Consider the following 23,420-nt stretch of genomic DNA (forward strand, 5'->3'; position numbering starts at 1 on the left):
TATCAACTAAATTTCAGCATAAACAAATACTCTTTAAAACAAATAAAATTAAAAATAAACATCTTCAATGATCTAGTCCACATTAAACTGGTCACTAGTCCGCAATCTAGGAAATTTAAATCTATTTGTATATTACCATCATTGACAGGCATAGTTTGTGACCTACTCTATGTGACTAAACATCCTCCTACACTGAAAAAAAATAGAAAACTTTAAACTTTCAAGAATGGTTTATCTTTAATAAAATTTTCCAACTGGGCCAGGTCTAAGAACACATATTTATCACTTGCATAAGAAATAAGACACTTGCAAGGAAATTTTAAGGTGGTTTAAGCAGTAGAAACTGCCCCCCTCTTAAACTGGGTCTGTCTAGAGACATCAAGAAAAATTATTACCCATTGGCCACAAAACAGCCATGGAATCGAGGGTGAAATACTCATATGGATTAAAAACTGGCTGGCGGATAGAAAACTGAGAGTGGGAGTAAATGGACAATACTCGGACTGGAAAAGCGTTACGAGTGGAGTGCCGTACGTTGCTTGGAACCGTGCTCTTCAACATATTTATAAATGACCTGGAAATTGGTACAACGAGCGAGGTGATTAAATTTGCAGACAACACAAAGTTATTCAGAGTAGTGAAGGCACAGAAGGATTGTGAAGACCTGCAACGTGACATAAACTCACTCAAGAAATGGGCCATGACATGGCAAATGAGGTTTAACATGATGCATGTTGGTAACAAAAATCTTATACACGAACACAGGACGTCCGGTGCAGTACTCGGAGAGACCCCCCAGTGAGAGATTAGAGAAATTGGGCCTCTTCTAAGAGGAGATTGAGAGGGGACATGATCGAAACATTCAAGATAATGAAGGGAATAAACTTAGTAGATAAAGACAGGTTGTTCACCCTCTCCAAGGTAGAGAGAACGAGAGGGCACGCTCTAAAGTTAAAAGGGGATAGATTCCGTACAAACATAAGGAAGTTCTTCTTTACCCAGAGAGTGATAGAAAACTGGAACGGTTTTCCGGAGGTTGTTATAGAGGAAAACACCCTCCAGGGATTCAAGACAAAGTTAGACAAGTTCCTACTGAACCAGAACGTACGCAGGTAAAGCTAGTCTCAGTAAGGACACTGGTCTTTGACCTAAGGGCCACCGTGTGAGCGGACTGCTGACCCAGCAGCGGCAATTCTTATGTTCTTAAGGGAGTACTGGTCAACAAGTCAATGAAGCCGTCCGCGCAATGTGCGGTGGTGGCGAAAAGGGCGAACAGAATGCTAGGAATGATTAAGAAGGGGATCATAAACAGATCGGAGGTTATCATGCCGCTGTACCGGGCCATGGTACGTCCCACACCTGGAATACTGTGTCCAGCACTGGTCGCTATACATGAAGAAGGACACAATACTACTCGAAAGGGTCCAGAGAAGAACGACTAAAATGGTTAAGGGGCTGGAGGAGTTGCCGTACAGTGAGAGATTAAAGAAACTGGGTGTCTTCTCCCTTGAAAAGAGGAGACTGAGAGGGGACATGATCAAAATATTCAAGATAATAAAGGGAATAGACTTAATAGATAAAGACAGGTTGTTCACCCTATCCAAGGTAGAGAGAACGAGAGATTTCGTACAAACGTAAGGAAGTTCTTCTTCACCCAGAGAGTGGTAGAAAACTGGAACGCTCTTCTAGAGGCTGTTATAGGGGAAAACACCCTCCAGGGATTCAAGATAAAGTTAGACAAGTTCCTGCTAAACCAGAGCGTTTGCAGGTAAGGCTAGTCTCAGTTAGGGCACTGGTCTTTGAACTAAGGGCCGCCATGGGAGCGGACTGCTGGGCACAATGGACCACTGGTCAGATCCAGCAGTGGCAATTCTTATGTTCTTCACAAAATATAACTTCAAAATAATCTGTTTCTCTAACTCTGTTTTGCAAGCCACCAGGAGTGTTGTGAGTTGTTTTATTTCCTAGTTTGTTGGCATAGTAATTTTTCTTGGCCTCAGTTGTGTTAAACTTATATTTGTTAATAGCTGCACGCCACTGTGTTCTGTGCTCCGGTGCTTTGCTCTTTCTCCATTTCCTCTCGAACCGCTTGCATTGTTGTTTGTCTACTCTTAGTGAGTTAGTAAACCAGGGTGAGTTATGATTGGGTTTTATTTTGCACAGATGGAGGGGGTTATAGTGTCTAGTGTGTTGGTTTTGTTCCAGCTGGTTAGCATTAATGTTGTGTTGCTCGAGGGGGAGGTGAGAGACTCAGACACTGTGGTCCAGAAAAGGTCTGGTCTCATCTTTCTGCACATTTGTCTTGCTTCCTTGGTGGCTTTGTTGTTCAGGTCTCTGTCTTTGAGATTGAGGCAAAAATTCAGGAGGTAGTGGTCCGACCATGGGACAGGGCACCATTTGACATTACTAGTGAGATTTGTGGAGGAAGAGGATGCAAGCAGATCTAGAGTGTGACCGTTTTCGTGTGTGGGGCCTCAGGGGACTATAGTGATTTGGCAATCATTGGGCTTTGAGTTTGGTGTATACAGTACAAACTGGGGATCATTTATATCAGTGGTTCCCAAACCTGTCCTGGGGGACCCCCAGCCAATCAGGTTTTCAAGATATCCCTAATGAATATGCATGAGAGAGATTTGCATATAATGGAAGTGACAGGTATGCAAATCTCTCTCATGCATATTCATTAGGGATATCCTGAAAACCTGACCGGCTGGGGGTCCCCTAGGGCAGGTTTGGGAATCACTGATTTATATCATAGTTTTTTCCAACCCAGTTCTAATGATACAGCAAAACAATGATACTTGAGATATCTCAGTCCCACAGATTGCTGAATTCAATGTTACAAGAATAATGCTGGTTTATGAGGCACCTTGCAATCAGCGTTATTACAGCAGCCATGGAACATGGGATCACAAAGCTGCAGCCTGATGCTCCCATGCCAACAGAGCAGAGCCTCCAGCCTGAAGGCCCCCCCCCCCCCACATGTGCAATATCCCTAAAAGGGGTTACGTGTAAATTTTCTGGTGGTCCAGAAAACATGAATCCTAGCAGTAGCTGCCATTTTTGGAAAGAACTGGACTGGGCAGGAACAACTAGGCATCACTCCTGCCTGAGAACTCCCTGGACCACCAATGGCTTTACAGTTAATCCCTTTAGGGGTCCTGCACATGTAGGGTTGGGAAGGGAGACTGGGAATCTTTGTTCTCAGGATCATCAGACTGTGACTTTGCAGCCTGATGCTCAGGTGGTGAAATAACTCCAACAAAGAACTGGGTTATTTTACTGTGATTTTATGGCCCTAATGTGACCTGCATGTTTCACCACAAGTTATTTCAGGGCATAGCAACAGAACAAAGGGGAGGGCACATGGTTCTCCACCCCCCAAAAATTGGCAATCCTACGGGAATGCCATGAGAACAGGAAGATGAAGTCAAGGCCCTCCTGAAAGAATGCCAAAACAGACGAGATGGGGGCATTGCTCAGCTTTGTTCTTTGCTGCACCAGTGCAGAAACATCTCCCCTGCCTTAGAATACATTTAAATCACTGTCAGCTTTTTGGCTCTAAGTAAAGTAGCAAAGACTACTTCTGAGTATCCTTTTTGGACTAGCGCTGCACTCTCAAGAGCCATATCATAAGAGCAAAGTGTACCAGATCTTCTAGGGCAATTGGCCCATGGGAAAGTAAGTCTGGATGCACTTGGAGTCTGAGACTTTGCTCCTTTAGTAGACATAAGAGATCTGTATACCACGGGCACCTGGGCCAATCTGGTGCTACAAGAACTACTGTTCCCGGGTGATGGGTCATGTGGTGGATCAACTGTCTTATCATGGGCCAAAGGGGAAATGTACATTAGAACGGTCTCTGGCCATGGTTGAACCAGGGTGTCTAGCCCTGCACTTCCGGGCTTGTATCTGTGACTGAAGAACTGATCTGCTTTCTTGTTCTTTGCAGTCGCCATGAGGTCGAATGTCCGACAATCCTATCTTCTCACAATGGCCTGGAACGCTTGCAGCGACAATGCCCACTCTTCTGGGTCTAATGTCTGTCTACTGAGATAATCCGCTCCTCTAAGCCTTTCTTTGAGCGATGAAGTATATGAAGTATCTGCCGGAGCCCGAGTCATCTGGAGGGACTATGGCTTAGGTATTCTAGTAACCTCTGTAGTGTTGCTCGGACTTGTTTTGCTTTCTCTAGCTGGTCTGCCAGCGAATCTACAAACCAGTTGGAGAGAATAATAATAATAACTATTTTTTCTATACTGCCACAATCTTGCAACTTCTAGGCAGTTTACAGTGAAGAGAGCTGGACAATCAGCGAATTACAGAATACAGGTAGGGAAGATGTCACTGAGCAGTCAGTGATTACAGAGTACAATTAGTGAGAAACACAATATCAACATGTTACAGTGAAGCGGGCTGGACAATCAGCAAATTCCAGAATACAATTGGCGAAGATGTCACTTAACAGTCAGTGGAAACAGAATACAATTAGTGAGAATACATAATATCAACATGTTGTTAATAATTTTAGAAGGGGTATCTGACTAGGAGATAAATCTATCGAAATCTATTGAAGGCATGCAAACTATCTTGCAACCCTCTCAGATAATGTCCAAGACCAAGTTTCCAAGTTTATTTAGAATTTCTTATACCGCTTAATCATATTTTTAAGCGGTGTACGATAGTAATAACATTTGACAAACATTCAACAAAACATAGACCAAGGCTAAAAACCAATACAATATTTTACCTAACATCAATTGGGGAAAATTAGTAAAGACGAAGACTTACAATACAGACACATTGAAAACAAGAGGAAGAAGGGGAGGAACTACTTAGTGCAAAAAAAAGAAAACAAGTATGGGAGGTACAAAAGGGTAGGGTAGGGTAAGACTGCAAATAAACAGTGTAACTTAGCCCTTACAAAGGCCATTATGAGTCATAAGCATCAAGGAATAAAAATGTTTTTAGCTTTGCCTTGAAGTGGCCTAAAGAAGTTTCTTCACGGAGATAGTTTGGTATAAAATTCCAAAGGGTGGGTGCCGTCACTGAAAAAATGTTTGATCTCATGGTGTTGATATGTTTTAAGGATAGCATAGTTAGCAGATATTCGGTCAAGGAACGAAGATATTTAACCGGAGTATAAGGAATGAGTAATCTATCAATGAACTCAGGCTGACTGCTTAAATGGGTTTTAAATGTTAGGAGGAGAATTTTATAGTTAATTCTATGTTCAACCGGCAGCCAGTGAGCTTTTTGTAATAGGGGGTGACATGATCATATTTTTTTGCACCGAATATAAGTTTTACTGCTGTATTTTGTAATATTTGAAAGTGCTGAATTTCTTTTTTTGTTATTCCTTTAAAGAGGGTATTACAGTAGTCTATACAAGAGATAACAAGTGACTGAACGTTATCTATCCCCTAGCCTCCAGATAGTCTGAGAGCCGACCTCCAATCTTCAAAGGAACGGTATAAAGGCTGGCATCATTGTGACTTTTTGGCTGGAACTGCGGAACGGGAACCTGAACCTTGGCTCCTTTAGATCCTGGAGATTTTCTGTCTGGAGCCAGACTACAGTCTCCTGTGGAATACTGACAAGAGTGTCAAGAGCCACAAAAAGACTCCCAGCTCTGGCCTCTAGCTGCTCATGGTCTGCTGTGTTGGCCGGCAATCTTTTTCACAGGCCATAAGACTATCCAGACCCTGCCAAACAGCATCTGTCCCTGAAAGGAAGCCCACCAGTATTGCTTTAGAGGTGGAAACACCCACCCATTGCCAGATCCAGAGTATATGATAGGTGGTGATTGAAAATGTTGAGACTTTCTCAATGACACTGATAATGTCAGAGTGCATCCGCTACTTAGTCTATTTCCATCAGCACAAACTCTGATTTCTTAGTTTAGAATGACAGGCACATGCCACAAAGGAGGCCACAGTTGCAGCCTTAATGCCTAAGACTAAAGCCTCAATGCCTAAGACTAAAGCCTCAATCTGCCTTTTGAGGACCATATCCACTCTACAGTCCTGTATATCCTTTACAACCATTCCTCACTCGCTTGGCAGGGAAGTACATTTGGTCACCTGGTATACCAGGAAGTCCACCTTTGGAATAGCAAACATCTGCTGGAATTCGTGATCCATGGAATACAGTTTAGCCATGGTTTTAGCTACCCTCAGGAAGCCTTCAGAGGTCTCCCAGGGCTCTGTGACTAGGATCCTCATATCCGGGTGCCACGGAAAAGACATGGGTTGAGCCCTGACCCCGCTCAGATGAGAAAACTGGGAAGATGGGGATTGCAGAGGGTCTATTTTCAGTTCTCAGAGGGACTCAGTAAAGATCTCCAGCAATGCAGAGGACTCAGTGAACAAAGGGATCCTCTCCTTGGTCTATAGCTGATACTTCCTGGTCCCCTGGATGGGAGGCTGCTTCTCCTATCAGAGAGGCCTCACTTCAGGACAATAAAGGGTCAAATTTGACCTCTTGTCCTCCGAGTCCCTGTCTGATGGACCATCATAGTCCGGAATAGCCTCCACTTTCAGGAAGGAAGCACTTGAGTCTTCAGCAAGGCCTGTGTGCTGATCCACTCTGCAGACCCAACCAGTGGATTTCTGCCTTGTGCAAACGCCTGCCAGTGGAAAATAATGAATTCTGGTGTAAAGGCCTAAGAAGTCAACTCCCCTTGCCCTTTAGGGTGGAACAAGCACATTTTCTTGGGCTGCAAAGCCTCTCTGCCCTCACTGTGTGCAGGGCCGTGGCCCCAAGGATCCAGAAGGTGTTTTTTTCCCCCCAATGAGACCATCTGCAGCTCTCCAGCCCTAGAAGCTTGTGGAGGGATTACGCCTGAAGCTGCCACCCCTCCATCCTGTGCTGAGTGACACATGGAGCAAGGGTGTTCTTCAGTCGCGTATCCAGCACAAACAAGGCATGATATAGAAGTATTAGGGTCTGAAGACTCCATCCCTACCAATTTTGAACCAAAACGAGGTGTTTTAAAGACATTTGAAAACTTGGGGGGAAAATATAATCTGAAGATCCAAGATCACCACCATAGCAGCATTTTGGCGCCAAAAACGGCTTAAAAAAAGGCTTTAGGGCTAACCTAGGGGTAGGCAATTCCAGTCCTCGAGAGCCACAGGTAGATCAGGTTTTCAGGATATCCACAATGAATATGCATGAGATGGATTTGCATGCACTGCCTCCTTGAGATGCAAATCTATCTCATGCATATTTATTATGGATATCCTGAAAACCTGACCTGACAATGGCTCTCGAGGACTGGAATTTCCTACCCCTGGGCTAACCAAAAACAACAAAAAAAATAGGATTTTAGAGGTAGGAACAAAGCCCTGAAGGTACAGAAGGAGCATGCTCAGTGGTAGAGTGTGAGAGGAAGAGGGTAAAAGCCTCATATGTTTGAAGCTTCCTACAGATCCCTGGCAGGAGGAGATAATCAACCCACTAGTCCCAGAATAAAGTGGCATTGTATAAGAACAGGCAAGAGTAGTTGCTGGCACTGGCAAAGATTTTAAAAAGGTAAGGAGGGGCGGGCGGGCAAGGGAGGGCACAAGCATGGCATGGGGGGTGGAGAGCACCCAGGGTGGTCTGCCTGCCCTCCTTTACTATGCCACTGGTAGTGGGATTTAAACTGGACTTTGCTGGTTGTCAGTCCACTAACTAACCAACAGACAATTCCTTCACTTCACATATTCAGTAAGTAGAAAATTTTGTAAAAGTTCACATCCAATGGGAGCCAATAAAGGAGCCAGAATACATACTGTATTTTTATTCTCCTGTTTGAGATATTTTAGAACAGTGTTCTTCAACCTTTTTACACCCGTGGACCGGCAGAAAAAAAAGAATTATTTTGTGGACCGGCAAACTACTAGGACTAAAATTTAAAAACCCCGTTTCCGCCCCATCTTCGCGAGTCGGTCCCCACAAATCATCTGATCCCATCCACACAAGCCTCAGTTATGATTTTATATTGAATGTATTTTATTAAAGTATAAAAAGAAGCAATATTCTGTACAATTGTCATTTTACAAATACAAATAATTCAGAGCAGGATCAACAAAACCCCTGTCTCCCCTCCCCTTCACATATATCCCCTCTACTATCAAGAAAACTGAACAAGCCAAATTATTACAGAATGCTACACAGAAATATCATGCTAACAGAATACTGCAGTCACACATGACAGGAATAGTTTTAGGGGAGTGCAACTAGGGCAACTGCCCCCTGGTCAGAGAGCGCCATAAGCCAGCTGGAAGCTAAAGAAGCACTGCCTGGGCTTTGCAGTCCCCAGTTATGTCTAACACCAGCTCTAGCAGGATATATATTTCAAATCTGATATATTCTAATCACAAAATAGAAATAAAATTATTTTTTTCTACCTTTTGTCGTCTCTAGTTTCTGCTTTCAATCTTCTTTTCACTCTCTTCCTTCCAGCGTCTGCCCTCTCTGTCTCTTTCTTATGTCCCCCCACTGTCTTCCAGATTTTGCCCACCCCCAAAGCCAGCCAGCTCTGCCACCTCTCCATTTTTTTCTCTGTCACCACCCCATCCCCTATGCTCTGGCATCTCTCTCTTCTCCTTTCTTTCCTTTGCACCCCATAGTCTGGTATCTTCCCTTCCCTGATTCTCTGGCCTTTCCTTTTCTTCCATCTTTCGCTCCCCCTCCATGCTCTCACATCTCCCCCTTCCTTTTCCCTTAGTCTGGCATACCTTCCTCCTTCCCTCCAAGCCCTGGCATCTCCTTTCATTCCCTCCCTCATCTTCCTTCTCCCTCCAGCTGGGTACCGCAACACTCTCCCCTGCAGCTCTGGACTTCCCCACACCTGCTCTCCCAAAATTGCCATGCTTCGGTTCCTCTTTTTCCTTCCTCCCTCCCCCCGCGGCACCATCAGCTCTTACTCCCTCTAACGCCGGCCCTGCAGCTCCGGACTCCCCCCCCCCTTCCGGATCGCTATTATTTTAAATGTTATAGCGGCGGCGCTGTATCCATCAGTGGAGACGTCTAACCTCGGCCTGCCCCGGAACTCTTACTGCAGCAGCCGCCCGTCTAGGCAGGAACAGGAAGTCACTGTTGCAGTAAGAGTTCCGGGGCAGGCCGAGGATAGACGTCTCCACTGATGGATACAGCGCCGCCGCTATAACATTTAAAATAATAGCGATCCGAAGGGGGGGCAGGTGTGGGGAAGTCCGGAGCTGCAGGGCCGGCGTTACACCAATGAGAACAAGGGGCGGACCGCCCCCCACTTAATACGCCACTGATTACGGGGATCATGAAAGGAGCCGCCGCTGCTGCATCTTAGGCGATCAGGGCAGACCGCCACCGCCGCCGCTTCCTCTCACCTCCGCTCGAGTGAGCGACACCAGAAGAAGCATGAGCGACGCCACTGAAAATAGTGAGCGATCGCTCATGCGCTCACCTTAGAGGGAACACTGACTCTGATAGTGGTTTTCTCCCCTCCCAGCAGCTCTTCTTACTTCCCAGTGCAGCGATTCACGAAGGCAGCCTCGGATCCTTTGTTGGGTCGCGCCGCCTCTGAGGAAAGAGGAAGTTGCATCATCAGAGGCAGCCGCGACTCAGCAAAAGCCCCGAGGCTGCCATCGTGAATCGCTGCGCTGGGAAGTAAAGGAGAGCTGCAGAGAGGGGAGAAAGCCACTGTCGGAGGCTCCCCAAGATCTCTCCGGCCCAGCGCACGCTTCACATGTTGATCTTGCCGGCCCTGCGCGGACCGGCAGGAAGTTGAAGTGAGTCAATCTTGCCGGCCCTGCGCGGACCGGCAAAAATTTCCTGCGGACCGTCACCGGTCCGCGGACCGGCAGTTGAAGAACTGTGTTTTAGAACACCAGATAGCTAAGCACAATTCCTTCTTCAAACGCTTCAAAGTATATGTACATTTTTAAAGTTTTCTTTCTGTTGTATTTCTTTGTTAAAGTTGTATTTATGTTACAAAACAGGAAATAATTTTAAGGTCTGCTGCAACCACATCTCCTTCATATATGTGGATTCCAGATACATAAAAACAGCGCCTCTGACAACTGTATTTAACTTGTGTGCTGATTTAGTACACATGTGTAAACTGCATTAAAAAATAAATTGCAAACCATCTAAAACATACCTGAAAACATACAAGGGATGTATGACAGTAGTTTCACTTTTTTCTTACTGGACATCAATTCTTTTCAATCAAATATATAGTCCTTTTGTCTATATAAACCTGAAAACTACATTCTTATATAAACCTGAAAACTACATTCTTAAGTAGCAAATACAGTGTTTCCCCAAAAATAAGACAGTGTCATATTAACTTTGGGTCAAAAAAATGCAATAGGGCTTACTTTTGGGGATGTCCTATTTTTTCATGTATAACAATTCTCTCCCTTCCTCTCCTCCATCCTAATTCTTCCTCTTTCCTTTCTCCCCCCTCTCCCATGTGCAGCATTTTTTCTCCCCTCCCATGTACAGCATCTTTCTACTTCTCCTTCCCATCTCCCTGTGCTGCAGAACCCCACCGACCCTCCCACTGTGAGATTGACATACCTCTGCTCTGAGGCCTCCTAAAGCAGCAGGGGTGGGGGATGCTGAATCAATGAGTCCAATTTTTTTCAGCAAATCAGACAGCATTAGTGTCAGGGAGTGTCTGGCACATTCGGGGGAGGGGAGGCTTCGGAGGTCAATCTTAACTAGGGCTTATTTTTGGGATAGGGCTTATATTAGGAGCATCTTTAAAAATTATGCTAGAGCTTATTTTCGGGATAGGTCTTATTTACAGGGAAATAGGGTACTAACTGTACATCTTATAGTTCAAACCTACCTGAGAAGGTGGTGGAACTTCAATGCTGAGATTAAGCCTGGACTTAATATTTACAGGTGTATGTAGGCCATTGCATTTGATTGAAGTTTCTGTTTTGCTTGTAGTTGGATTGAGATTAGATGTCAAGTGTGAATTAAGAGGTGGAATATAGGAGCAAGTTCCTGAAGCAGATGATATTTCTAGATTCATAGCACCTACAAGTAAAGGAACAGCAGAAAAAAAAATCATTCAAGATGGCCTTTCAGTTTCGCAAATAACTATCAAAATATAAAATAAGTCCATGCCCCATTTATTCAATAATGTTGTTTTCAGCAAATATTTTAATTAGTATTTATTTATTTAGATTTCTATCCCGTCCTCCCGTGAGCTCAGAACGGGTTACAAAAGCACGTTCACAGTAGATTACAGTAGACACATACAGTCAGTTATATTAGACATTCATGGTACATTATATAAGATATGTCAGGATGCAGAGAGATGTTCATAGCAGTCACAGGAGGTGTTTCCTGCTGATTGTATAACAGCATTTATCGGAAGAAGAGAGTATAGGGGAACTGCTTGCTGAAGGTAGTTCAGTTGAAAAGGAAGGTTTTTACTGTTCTTCAGAAGCTCATCAATGAGTTCAGTGATCTGATCTGTGCAGACAGTTGGTTCCATAGGCGTGGGACAAAATGGCTATAGGACAGCTTACGGGAGGTTTCCATCTAGAAAGATCTCCCTGGTTGATATTCAAAATGGTTTAACTGGCCGCTGACTGGTTAAATCGCTTGCTTGAGGCTATCGGCTAATTTTCAGCAGCACTTATTCAGTTATCGCTGATAAAAGTTTGCAGGTAGCACCTAAGTGAAAACTGGCTTTTGAGGGGATGTTCTTGAAACAGAGACAGCAGTTGGCTGGTTAAGTCGTGATATTCAGCACTTAATTGGCCAGGGTAACTGCATAAATGGTATCACATCAATCACAGTCCTATTTTTATGTGCTAACCCATAGCTGAATATCGAACTAACCACTATATGTTAACCGGCTCCACGTAAACTAGATATTATATGCTGAAGCCCAGACATGGCCCCACATTGAATATACAGTACAGGAATAACAAAGGTAGTGATGTCATCCACAAAACCCAGTACAGACACTACCAAGTGCACTGTCACTTTAAATTTTTAAGGCAGTGCCCATACCTCATACCAACAGCATCAGTGGAGGGATGTCATTCCCCCTTTCCGCAGGCTCCCTGAAGCTAAGAATCCAACTAGGAGAGGTGGACATGTCGGTTGTGAAGAATATATGCTTGTTGTCCTCAGAGCACATCTGCTACAGTATGTAACTTTGCATTCTCCGAGGACAAGCAGGGACTCCAAAGCTTCCAGGATCATGAGTCTGGATCAAGGTAACGATTATATTAATGATTCTGGCAAAAACAATAGGGTTGGAGGGGAAGTTGGCTCTTATAAAGTAAACAGATTATGCAGAACTGCTTGCCCAAACCAACAGTCTCTTCTGGGGTTTTGCTCTAAAAACTAGTGAGAAGTGATAGTATATATTGAGGACCAAGTTGCTGCTAAGGCAGCCATAGCCCTAACATTATGGGCTGTCACCAGACCCTGTAGAGTCAGTCCAGAGTGACTGAGTTTATGTGAAGGAGATGCAATCCACTAGCCAAGTAGAGATGGTTCTCTTGATGACAGAACTCCAAGTCTGTTAGGGTTAAAAGCCACAAAGAGCTGGGAGGAGCTCCTATGAGGTTTAGCCCAATCTAGGTAGTATGCTAATGCACGTTGAGGGGCTGATTATAAAACAGGTATCCCAATTGTAGGTGGCAATAGGCATCAATAGGCGTCCTACCATCATCTGGCAGCCAATTGGGATGCACGGTTTTAGAAATAAAATCCCTGAAGCAGCACGTCTACACTGTACGTGTTTGACGCGGTGGCATATCAAATGTGCACAGGACATAGACGTGCCGACAACCCTGCCCCGACATTTGCGTGCAGGACAAATGCGCGCTGCCCTATTGCCTTCCCATTTGCGCTCTTGTTCGGGGGGGACGGGACCCTACTATTCTTAGAATTCCGGCTCTCCTCCCGCAAACTCGAAGTTTTCCCTTTTCTGCTGTGGGGTGTGTGGGGGACACCCCCCCCCCACTGCAATCAGGGGCATGCTGACGGGTACCATTGCCGCAAACCCCCAATCCACTTACAATTTTGCTCCAATGGGAAGGCAATAGGGTGGCATGCATTTATCCTGTGTGCAAATGTCATGGCGGGATTGTTGGCATGCCAATGTCCTGTGCGCTACTGATGGCATACCATTTGATGCAGGTCAGGACACCTAAGCTCACCCAAGGGTGGGCGTAGGCACGGTTTCACCTAGAAGTGGCCTTGGGCAAGTTTAAGCGGCCCTAGGCATCTCCCTAAAGCCGCAACAGACACCTGAAATGTAATCCAGCAAAATTTATAAGTAGATGCGGCCAGCGGAGCTGATTGCAGCGAGGGAATCCACGATCAGCTGAGCCTGCAGGACTCCCAGAAGCCAACTTTCAGAGAGTCCTGCCAGCTCTGCTGATTGGGGGGGGAATACCCCTGCCACGATCAGCTGAGTCAGCTGCAGCAGATATCCCCCCTCCCACCCAGACACGTATCCCCCAAATTGGCAGCAGGTATGCTCACTCCTTCCTGCCGCCCTCCTCGAACCCACAACACCTCCCCCAGCAAAGATTGGCAGGAGGGATGTCCACTCCCTCCTGCCACAGGCCCCCCTGAAGCCCCAACACTTCCATCACAGTTGGCAGGAGGGATGCCTACTCCCTTGTGCTGCCAGCTCCCCCGAAGCCCTGACACCTCCCATCATGAATGGCAGGAGGGATGTTGGGTGGGGATCAAAGGGGCCGGCAGCAACGGGCATTCCTCCTACCATTTGTGATGGGAGGGGTGTCGGGGCTTCGGGAGGGCCTGTGGAAGGAGGGAGTGGACATCCCTCCTGCCAGTTGTGATGGGAGGGGTATTGAGGCTTCAGGGAGCCTGCGGAAAGAGGGAAGGGGCATCCATCCACTGATGCTGTTGGTATTTTGCTGAGGCGGAGGGTTGAGATTGCGACATTTGTGGTGTGGTAGAGTTAAGGTTATAATAAATTTTGTCGATCTTGTCTGTGAAGGAGGAGGAGAATGTCTCGCTGTCGAGATTGGTGTTTGGTAGTTGGTTGTCTCCTTGGGATGATGTGAAGAGCCTCTTTGTCAATGTAAATAGGCTTCATGGTCTATTGGGAGATTTTAGTAGTAGTTGAGAATAGCATGACTGTTTAGCTTCTAGGATGGCCTGTTTGTAAGTTTCATGAATTTCTTTCCATTTGATCTTGTCGTTTGGGGGTTTTGATTTGCACAATTTTCTTGCAACTCATCTTAGTTCCCATTTTGTGGATCTTAAATGGTCAGTAAACCAGGGGAAGAGGGGTTTGTGGGAGTGGTGTTAATCACTCTGACTGTGGCTAAGCTTTCATAGAGGGATTTGACTACTGTTTGCCAGTTTGTAGCGGCATGATCGATGGAGTTTGAGTATGTTTTTGTTGTTTCAGTTAGTTCAGCTTAGGGTTCCTGTGTTTTTGTGGGTGGTTTTGATGGTATAGTTCAGTGGTCGGCAAACCGCGGCTCATGAGCCGCATGCAACTCTTTAGCCACTTGAGTGCGGCTCGTCTAGAGCAGGGATACCCAACCTGTTTCCCTTCCCCGTAAAGAGGACGCTGAAGTGCAGGGCCAACCAACTTTCCCCACCCGACGTCAATTCTGACATCGGAGAGGAAGTTACAGGCCAGCCAATCGCTGCCTGGCTGGCCTGGAACTTCCTCTCCAATGTTAGAATTGACGTTGGATGGCGAAAGTTGGTTGGCCCGGCGCTTCAGCGTCCTCTTTACGGGGAAGGGAAGCAGGGAGAGCTCAGAATTCGGCGGCGGTGGCAGCCTATTCCCTGATGGCGGCAGTGGCTTGGGGGAGGGCAGGGAGAAAGAAAGAAGGGAGATGAGAGACAGAAAGACAGGGTGACAGCAGAAAGGGGGCATGCAAGGAGAGAGAAAGACTGACAGAAAGAAAGGGGGCATGGAGAAAGAGAAAGAAAGGGGGCATGGTCATGGAGAGAGAAAGAAAGAAGGGACAGGGTGAAAAAAAGAAAAAGTTGGGGGAAGGAATGAGGTCTGGAGGAGAGGAAGCATACAGGAGGCTGAAAGAAGGGAAGAAATATTGGATGCACAGTCAGAAGAATAAAGTGCAACCAGAGACTGATGAAATTACCAGACAACAAAGGTAGGAAAAATGATTTTATTTTCAATTTAGTATCAAAATGTGTCCGTTTTGAGAATTTATATCTGCTGACTTTATTCTGCACTATTGCCCCCTTTTACTAAACAGCAATAGCGGTTTTTAGCGCAGGGAGCCTATGAGTATCGAGAGCAGCGCAGGACATTCAGCGCAGATCCCTGCGCTAAAAAATGCTATCCCGGATTAGTAAAAAGGGAGGGGGTATATTTGTCTATTTTTGAATAGTTGTTACTGAGCTGACATTGCATAAAGTCATCTGCCTTGACCTCTTTGAAAACCCATGGAATATAAATGATAATTGACATTTTCTCTGCTTATAGTGTGCTTTGTGTTTTTTAAAATTTTATTGTTGGTAGATCATTTTGACTTGACAACGAAGGTAAGGAGGGAGGGAGGGGAGCTGCTGAAAGACATCTAGTAATCCTTGCATGCTTGACTGTGCAGGAGATTATTTTTGTAAAATCATGTTTTGTTATGTGACTGGCATTATTTAGACTTTAATTTCTATAAATGAATAGAATGAAAATGATATACATTTGCTTGCTTGTTTTTATATGCGTGCACTGAAGGGAAGTGGAGAGAGTGGGCTGAGGACACTGAAGGGAAATGGGGAAGAGAAAGTGGGGAGAAGACGCTGATTTATAAATTGACAATTGTACAGAATATTGTTTCTTTTTATACTTTAATATAATAAGTTCAGTATAAAACTATCCGAGGCTTGTGTGGATGGAATCAGATGGTTTGCGGGGATAGGGACCAAGCTTGTGGGGACGGGACGGGGACGGAGACAAATTTTTTCCCTGTGTCATTCTCTAGGCTCTGCCACAAATCGATTTTGACTATGTGTGGGCGAACGGGGTGTCAGTCGGGTTGACGTAGTCGTTGTAGCGCAAGCGGGCGTGGGGTAAGGCTCTCAAAAGAAATCTTAATCGTTGTACTGCTGATCTTTGGCTCTTTTGACTAATGAGTTTGCCTACCACTGGTATAGTTGGATTTGATTAGGTAGTGATCAGTCTGGGGCAGGGGTCTCGAAGTCCCTCCTTGAGGGTCGCAATCCAGTCGAGTTTTCAGGATTTCCCCAATGAATATGCAAGAGATCTATGTGCATGAACTACTTTCAATGCATATTCATTGGGGAAATCCTGAAAACCCAACTGGATTGCGGCCCTCAAGGAGGGACTTTGAGATCCCTGGTGGTGTACTGAAGGGGGATTTGGTGTGGGAGGTGGGTTTTTGCATGAAGATAAGATCGAGTATTTGGCCAGCACAGTGGGTGGGAGAGGTGATTATTTGTTGGAGACCGAGGTCAGTTAGTGTCTCAGTGAAGTCTGCAGTAGATCCAGACATGTTTGGATAACCTGTAAAATTTAAGTCACCTAGAATGATGGCCTGTTTGTGGGAGATGATGAGTTTGTTTAAGAAGGCTAATAAATCTTCAAGTGAGGACATGGCGGAGAGGGAAGCTCTGTAGATCAGGGCAAGAGTGAGGTCCTTAGTGTGGCCAATGGTGAATGTCATGCCTTCTAATGCATTTAAGGTGATTTTGTCTTTTGGTTTTGGATTGAGGCTGGATCTTACAATGGCAGCTACTCCTCTCCTCCTCTTTTATCAGGCCTGGAGCATGCTAGTGCTTGGTATCCTGAAAGGCATATCATTCCCAGTGTGATTCCATCGTTATCTTTAAGCCAGGTTTCAGTCATTAGGAGAATGTCCTTTTTATTCAAGGAGAATGTCATATAGAATGATTCTTTGTTATTTATTGATCTTGCATTTATGAGGGTTATGTGGAGGTTTTTTTGGATGGGTGTTGGGGGAAGAGAGGGGAATAGGTATAAGGTAGAGGGGTCTGTATGTGTGTAGTCTGGTGTGGGAGTGGGGTGTTAGGTTGCCATGTTTCCCTTGGCCTAATATGACCGGGATGGGGGAGTATATGACAGTGAGGAGTATGATAAATAGGAGGGGGAGCAGAAAATGAATTAGCATTTCAATTTGGCTTTACAGGCTGTTTATTGTTGTTGATTTGTACATTCTTGCTACAGTATTGTTTTGAGATCTTGGATTCTCTATAAGAACAACTGTTCCAGCATTTATGGAACCCACACAGGCATGGACCATATTGGACCTGGTACTTATGAATGTGGAGAATATTTCTGATGTTACAGTGGGTGATCCAGGTGGCATCCAGTCACCACCAGATAGTATGGTTCTTGAATTAGGACATGGCTGGAGAAGGTTCATTCAAAAGGTGAGGGTCCTATACTTCAATGAAACTTTGTTAAGAAGGGGACTGTCTCAAGAAGTTCTTAGCTGAATGGGAACATCTGTGAGAAGTAAAAAAGCAGTGGGCAAAGCTGCAATGAGATATTTTAAGGGGAATTAAATTTTTTTTTTAGAAAAGTAAATAAAAGTAAGAGGATAAAGAAGCCACTATGGTTATCAAAAGTAGCAGCAGTAAAGGTTAAGAAAAATAGGTTAGTCTTCATAAAATAAAAGATCACAGAAAAAAGGCTGAGAAGCAACAATAAGTGGAAAAAACCCCCAGAAGCTGTGAAAGTACAGTAGTTAGGAAAGGAAACATGCAGATTGAAGAAAAAATAGTTACTACAGTAACATTGGCAGCAGAATTTTTTCAGCTATATTAGTGACAGGAGGAAGTGCAAAAGTGCTATCAAATTCAAGGGTAAAGGACTGGAATATGTAGAAATGGATGAGAATAAAGCAGATCTGCTTAGCAATATCTAGGACCACTGATCTCAAACAATGTTTAGAAGAATGTGTTTGTGAGAAGCTAAACTAAAAATAGGTAGTAATGGGGCCAAAAGGTCTCAAATAACCTAGAGGAGTTCAGCCATTTCTGCTTTTTTACATTTTCAAAGCTTCTTTAAGTCATGAGTGGTCCTTCAGGATTGGAGAAGCACAAATGTGGGCCTTCTTAACAAAAGCAGAACTAAGGATGTGGCTAGGAACTACAGGTCAGTTATTCTGACCCCTGGGATGAGCAAATAAATAGAAACACAATTGAAACAGAAACTCCCCTATAGTGGTGTCACCTCAGTGTGTTTAGTGACATCTGAAGTGAAGTCTACATTAATTGATTCTTGCCTTTAACATGAGTAGAAGGCATCTTTTTCCCCCGATCATTTTTCACATTTTCTATATTATACAATATATCCTACACTTAAGGAAAAGTACGAGTAAGATAACAAAAACTATTCTGTTTTAGAGATGTTTCTATTAATTTGCCTATCACCAATCAAACATGGGGGAGGTACACTACTTTACAGTATACCACATTACAGTGAGCCCTCCGAATCCGCGGTTTCAGTATCCGCGGATTCGGTTATTTGTGATTTATTTTATTTTATTTTTTTTAATTATTATAAAGCTGCATTACGGATCTTCCCTACCTCCCTCCTGGCATCCCAGACCTTACCTGGTGGTCTAGCGGGCTTTCAGGGAAGGAGCGATATTCCTACGCTACTGCCCCATGTAGATCACTCATAGCAAATGGCTGCGGGGAGTTCCCGTCGTAGTGTCGAGAGAATACAGGAACTCATGGCCAAAAGCCTGCTAGACCTCCAGGTAAGGTCTGGGATGACGGGAGGGAGGTGGGAGTGAATCAGAGCCAGCCAAAAGTTATTTGCGAATATTCAATATTTGCAGGCTGGCTCTGCCCATAACCCCCGCGAATACGGAGGGGGAAGTGTACATTCACACGCCTACCTATATTTGTGACAAGTGACCAAATGAGCCTATCAAAAGTTCCAAAAGGCCTCAATATCCAAAAGGATTAAACTACCAGAAAAAACACCATCAAAAACTGGGAGAAAGTTCTCTAACCAAAAAACCAGTGCCAATAAAGATTCTACTATTTAAATGCTCTAATGCACATGTGTCAAACACAAGGCCCACTGTCCGAATCTGGCCCACCTGGCCATTTTATGTGGCCCGTGGTGACTGTGCGCCTTACACTACATCAGGAGTGTCCAACTCACGGGCCACAGGCAGCTGGCTTGAGAGCGATGTAGCGTTTTGCTCATTGCCGCCCCCGGATGTTTACTTTCTGGCCGGCTCCCTCCTCCTCACTGCCACACTCGTTTCTCTGCACAAAGCTGCATGCGGCAGCTGAACTGAAGCCTTCCCTCTGACGTTGCAATGCCCACTCCCTCCTGCCACCGGATGCTCCCCTGAAACCCCCCCCCCCCCCCCGTACCTTTGCTAGATGTTGGGAGCTGGAGGGAAGTAGGTCCCTCCAGCTCCAAGCCCCGCCCATGGAAAATGACAGGCCTTCATCTCCCCAGTGCACCAGGTGATGCACTGAGAGGAGTCTAAGTCCCTGATTGGCTCAGACGCCTAAGACCCCTCCCAAGGGATACAGAGGAAGGAGTCTAAGGCCCTGATTGGCTCAGGATAGTTTATGCAGGATATGAACATGGACACTATTTTACTTTTTTATCATAACAACTTGATCTGATATTAATTTTTTATTTCAAGATTTCATTTTTCCCATCTATTGCCTAATGAAAAATTATACTGCTTATACAAATACAAAATACTGCAACCAAAGAAATTAAACTTACTGACCTTCATGTTGTTTATCTGTACATTTCTTTGATTTCTGAAGTTGGAACAAGTCAATGACTGTGTGGGCTTGCCCATGGGAAGGGCCAGATTTAGCTGTTATGAAAGTAACTGAAGGCAACTTTTCAACTGAAACCAGCTGATGCATCTGAATTCCAACCTGAAAAAATATGTGATCATCATTTTAAAAGAAAGCAAGGAACTCAAAATTAGCCAAAACTGCCTTCAGAAAAACAACCCAAATAATTTTCTATTTTTTTCTTTTTTAGATTGGCAAGGATATTTTTAAAGCATTTGAAATTCACTATTTTAATTCTAAAATTCAGAGGTAGGCATGGTTAGTCTTCCTTTTACTAATTTCTTTATTAATCAAAGAAAAAAATAATTTCAGTATCAAAACATCAATACCAAACAATAACACATCCCCTGTTTTATCCCCACCAATGCTTTCCTCCCTAAAACAATCATACTTCCTCCATCTCCAAAACACCACCATCAACATATGTCACCATCTCCTGTTACATCTGATTAATCTCCACCAAATACTGTGGCCTGTGCTTTTACAGTCATATCAATCTCAACTAGAAAACTGGTTGAGAACTCCTTAGTATATTAATACCACCCATGCATTCTCACCCCCACTCAAAAAGATCCCTTGATTACAACTCAACATCTAGGAAATCAAATCCCACCCAACTCGTTCAAGATAAGAGCTGGCTCTCAACAGAAGTGCTTGCAGATATCGTTCTCAAATGTGTACAAAACCCTTTCTCCGCATAAGCATTTGCTTAGCATGGTGCAACTCAAATAATCTTCCTTTTAAATAACATTTTTGTGACTACTACTTATTTCTATAGGGTTATTAGACATACGCAGTGCTGTACATTAAAACACAGAAGCAGGGACAGTCTATTAAATGTCAAAAACGTACAGCGCTGCATATGCCTTTCAGCGCTATATAAGTAGCAGTAGGAGTAATACAGTTGTTTCTATCCTTTCCCCTCCATTTTAGTCAGCAACTCCAGTGAAGGCTGTTCCCTGTCAAAATTACCTCTAGACAGAAATCCAAAAAACCAACAAAAATCAAAAGAAACTAATTGTGCAGTGGTCCCTCTGAGCTCTTACCCCAGTCGTTTGATCCAGCACTGAAGAACATACCTCCCTCAGTCTGTCCTCCTGTCTTGAGGTAAATGGTTTCTCTTACCTGCCTTTAGTTTCACAGCAGATACTCTTGCCTTTCATAGCTCATGTCTTCACTGCTTCTCCCTCAAGCTCACTCACACTCTCCTTTGTTACTTCAACAGAGGTGATCTCCATTCACTCAATATTCTATACAGTCTTCTTTGGTAATGCCTCCTGGGTTAATGGAAGGGATTGGGGGAAACCAAAGACCCCTTCCCTGACAATACATGTACTTTTATCCCCCTTCTCTCTCCAGTGACATCCACTGTCACTCATCTACTATAACTGAAAAATTCATAACCATACTATAAACTGCAACTTTTAACACATAGGTTAGCAACCCGTGGCTCACGAGCCACATGCGGCTCCTTGACCACTTGGCTGCGGCTCTTCTCAGAATGATATATGCATTCAACTCGTTTGTGATGCTGCCATTGCCGTCACTCTTGCCAATTTTACCTCCTGCGTTGAGCTCCCGTGGTCACTGTTACCTCCCACACTTCTTTTGCTTCAATGGATTAGTGGCAGTGATTCCTACAGCTGTCTGCCATGTAACGCCCTCTGTCAGAACTTTCTGTTTCATCCTAGGCAGTGTGCAACAGAGGAGGAGAGGCTTCCAAGTTAGTGGTAGGCAGTTGTAGGAATCATCGCTGACACATTGAAGCAAGAAAGAGCAAAATATTTGTGAGTGGGGATGGGAGAAAGGAAATATGTTACAAGAGGAATGAGAGTGGTGAGAGGGAGAAATGGACATAAGTGGAAGAGGAAGGAGAGATGGTGCATGAGGAAAGAGGGAGATATGGATATAGGGGTGCAAGATTCATTTACTGGTCGCTTCAAAGATTTCAGAGATAAAAAGTCCATTCTTCTGTTCTTGACAAAACCACTTGTGGCGAATGTCAATTGTAAAAATTTTTCACTGTTTCCAAAAGTCAAAAGAGCTGAGTTTGAACTACAACTAACAGACTTGAAAAGCAAAGATGTGTGGTTATCAAAATTTACGTCTTTACAAGTGGAACTAGAAAAACTAGAAAGAGAAAAGCCGACTTTAGCCATGAATCACAGATTGATGAAACTTTCCAACTGCTGAAAGGAGGACTAATTGATTTTTGAAACGTGGAAAGCCTTCCAGACTATTATTGGCAATTCAAAATAATAGTGTTTGGAATTTGGATGATTTTTAGGTCCACTTATTATTGTGAACAGACAATCTCCAACATGAATGATATCAAAAGCAAGCAAAGAAATCAGCTTATTGATGTGAGCTTAGAATCCTGTTTAAAATTGAAGACTGGCAACCACAATGGAGACAATCACCTCTGCATGAATTGCAGCAAAGTCCAAAGGAAAAGAGCAGAGCGTGCCTAGTCTTCAAAACTCTTTATTAGCAACCAATAATAAAATCCATGTGCAAAGCAGTCTTGTCAATCATAAAGCATGTGGCAAATCATGGACTTGACACGGACCTTGTTTCGGCTAAAGTGCCTGCATCAGGAGTCCCAAATAGATAAATGACAAACCAACAATGAAATCCAACTCCATGAGTATACAGGATTGAAAGAACCGGGTCACAAAGTGTTTCTTCCATAAAAGGAGTTCTTTTACAGGCACACTCTGCTCTTTTCTTTTAAAACTGCAGACTTCCAGCTACTCACCGAACATGAAACAACTCTGTGCAGAAATAGTGCCAAAAGTCTCATTAAATTGTTTTTCTTTATTTTTTTGTTAAGCACTTGAAATTTTGTTTTTGTGTTAAATGCATATATACCCATATTGCATTAAATATCATATCTCAAACCCCTTCTCTACTCATTGTGGCTCTTTGTAAATCTTGGGTCAAACATTTAGGATAAAATGACTCTTTGCTTTAAAAAAAAAGTTTCTGATCCCTGTTCTAACATATCAACCAATAGGATTCGCTACCCCCCCCCCCCCCCCAAGATACCAATTGCTCTTCCTCCAACAGGCAAGCTCTGCCCCTAACCAGACTCAGTAATCCCCTGGGCAAGCTCACCCAGACCTCTGTACTCTCAATTCCCCAGGGTGATTACAATTATATTTTTGGAATATTAAATAACAATTATTTGTAAACTACAAGGTATGATATGCATCTAGCATCAGTGTTTCACTGTGCTCCTGATGCATAATTTTGAATGCTGAAATATATTGAATACCATTTGAATGCTGTAACTTCAAATGGTAAGACATTAATTCACACAGCTAACAGAGATTGCTCTTTCAATAAAGTTGTAAATATCTACAATCACTGGTTGGTTTGTGTTGCTGCTCCTGATTTTGAACAAGGTGGTACATGTCAGTTTGGAGGATCCCAGGTGTTGCTCTTTTGTAACTGCACTGTTGAAGTCACTGCAAAGAGTGGAAGGTGGAATTTCTGATGAATATCTGGCTAGAACGTGAAGGTGTCAGCCGATCTCTGTGCAAGCATCACCTTTTCTCACGTTCCACTTCATATTGATTGTTGAGTTGATTCAGGCAGTCTTTTCCAGCTTGTGAAAACACCTGTCC

General features: G+C 44.0%; 1 protein-coding gene across 5 annotated transcripts in view; it reads right to left on the reverse strand.

Annotated features, from left to right (window-relative positions):
- REV1 (REV1 DNA directed polymerase) overlaps positions 1–23,420 on the reverse strand; it is a 401,814-nt gene that overhangs the window by 69,057 nt on the left and 309,337 nt on the right. For all 5 annotated transcript variants that reach the window (XM_033948190.1, XM_033948189.1, XM_033948188.1 and 2 more), the window contains 2 exons: positions 19,716–19,872; positions 10,826–11,019 (listed from right to left, as the gene is read on the reverse strand). In XM_033948190.1, the coding sequence (XP_033804081.1) occupies positions 10,826–11,019; positions 19,716–19,872 (351 nt within the window). The remainder of the gene's footprint in view (positions 1–10,825; positions 11,020–19,715; positions 19,873–23,420) is intronic.

This window comes from Geotrypetes seraphini, chromosome 6, assembly GCF_902459505.1.
Source record: "Geotrypetes seraphini chromosome 6, aGeoSer1.1, whole genome shotgun sequence".
NCBI lineage: Eukaryota > Metazoa > Chordata > Amphibia > Gymnophiona > Dermophiidae > Geotrypetes > Geotrypetes seraphini.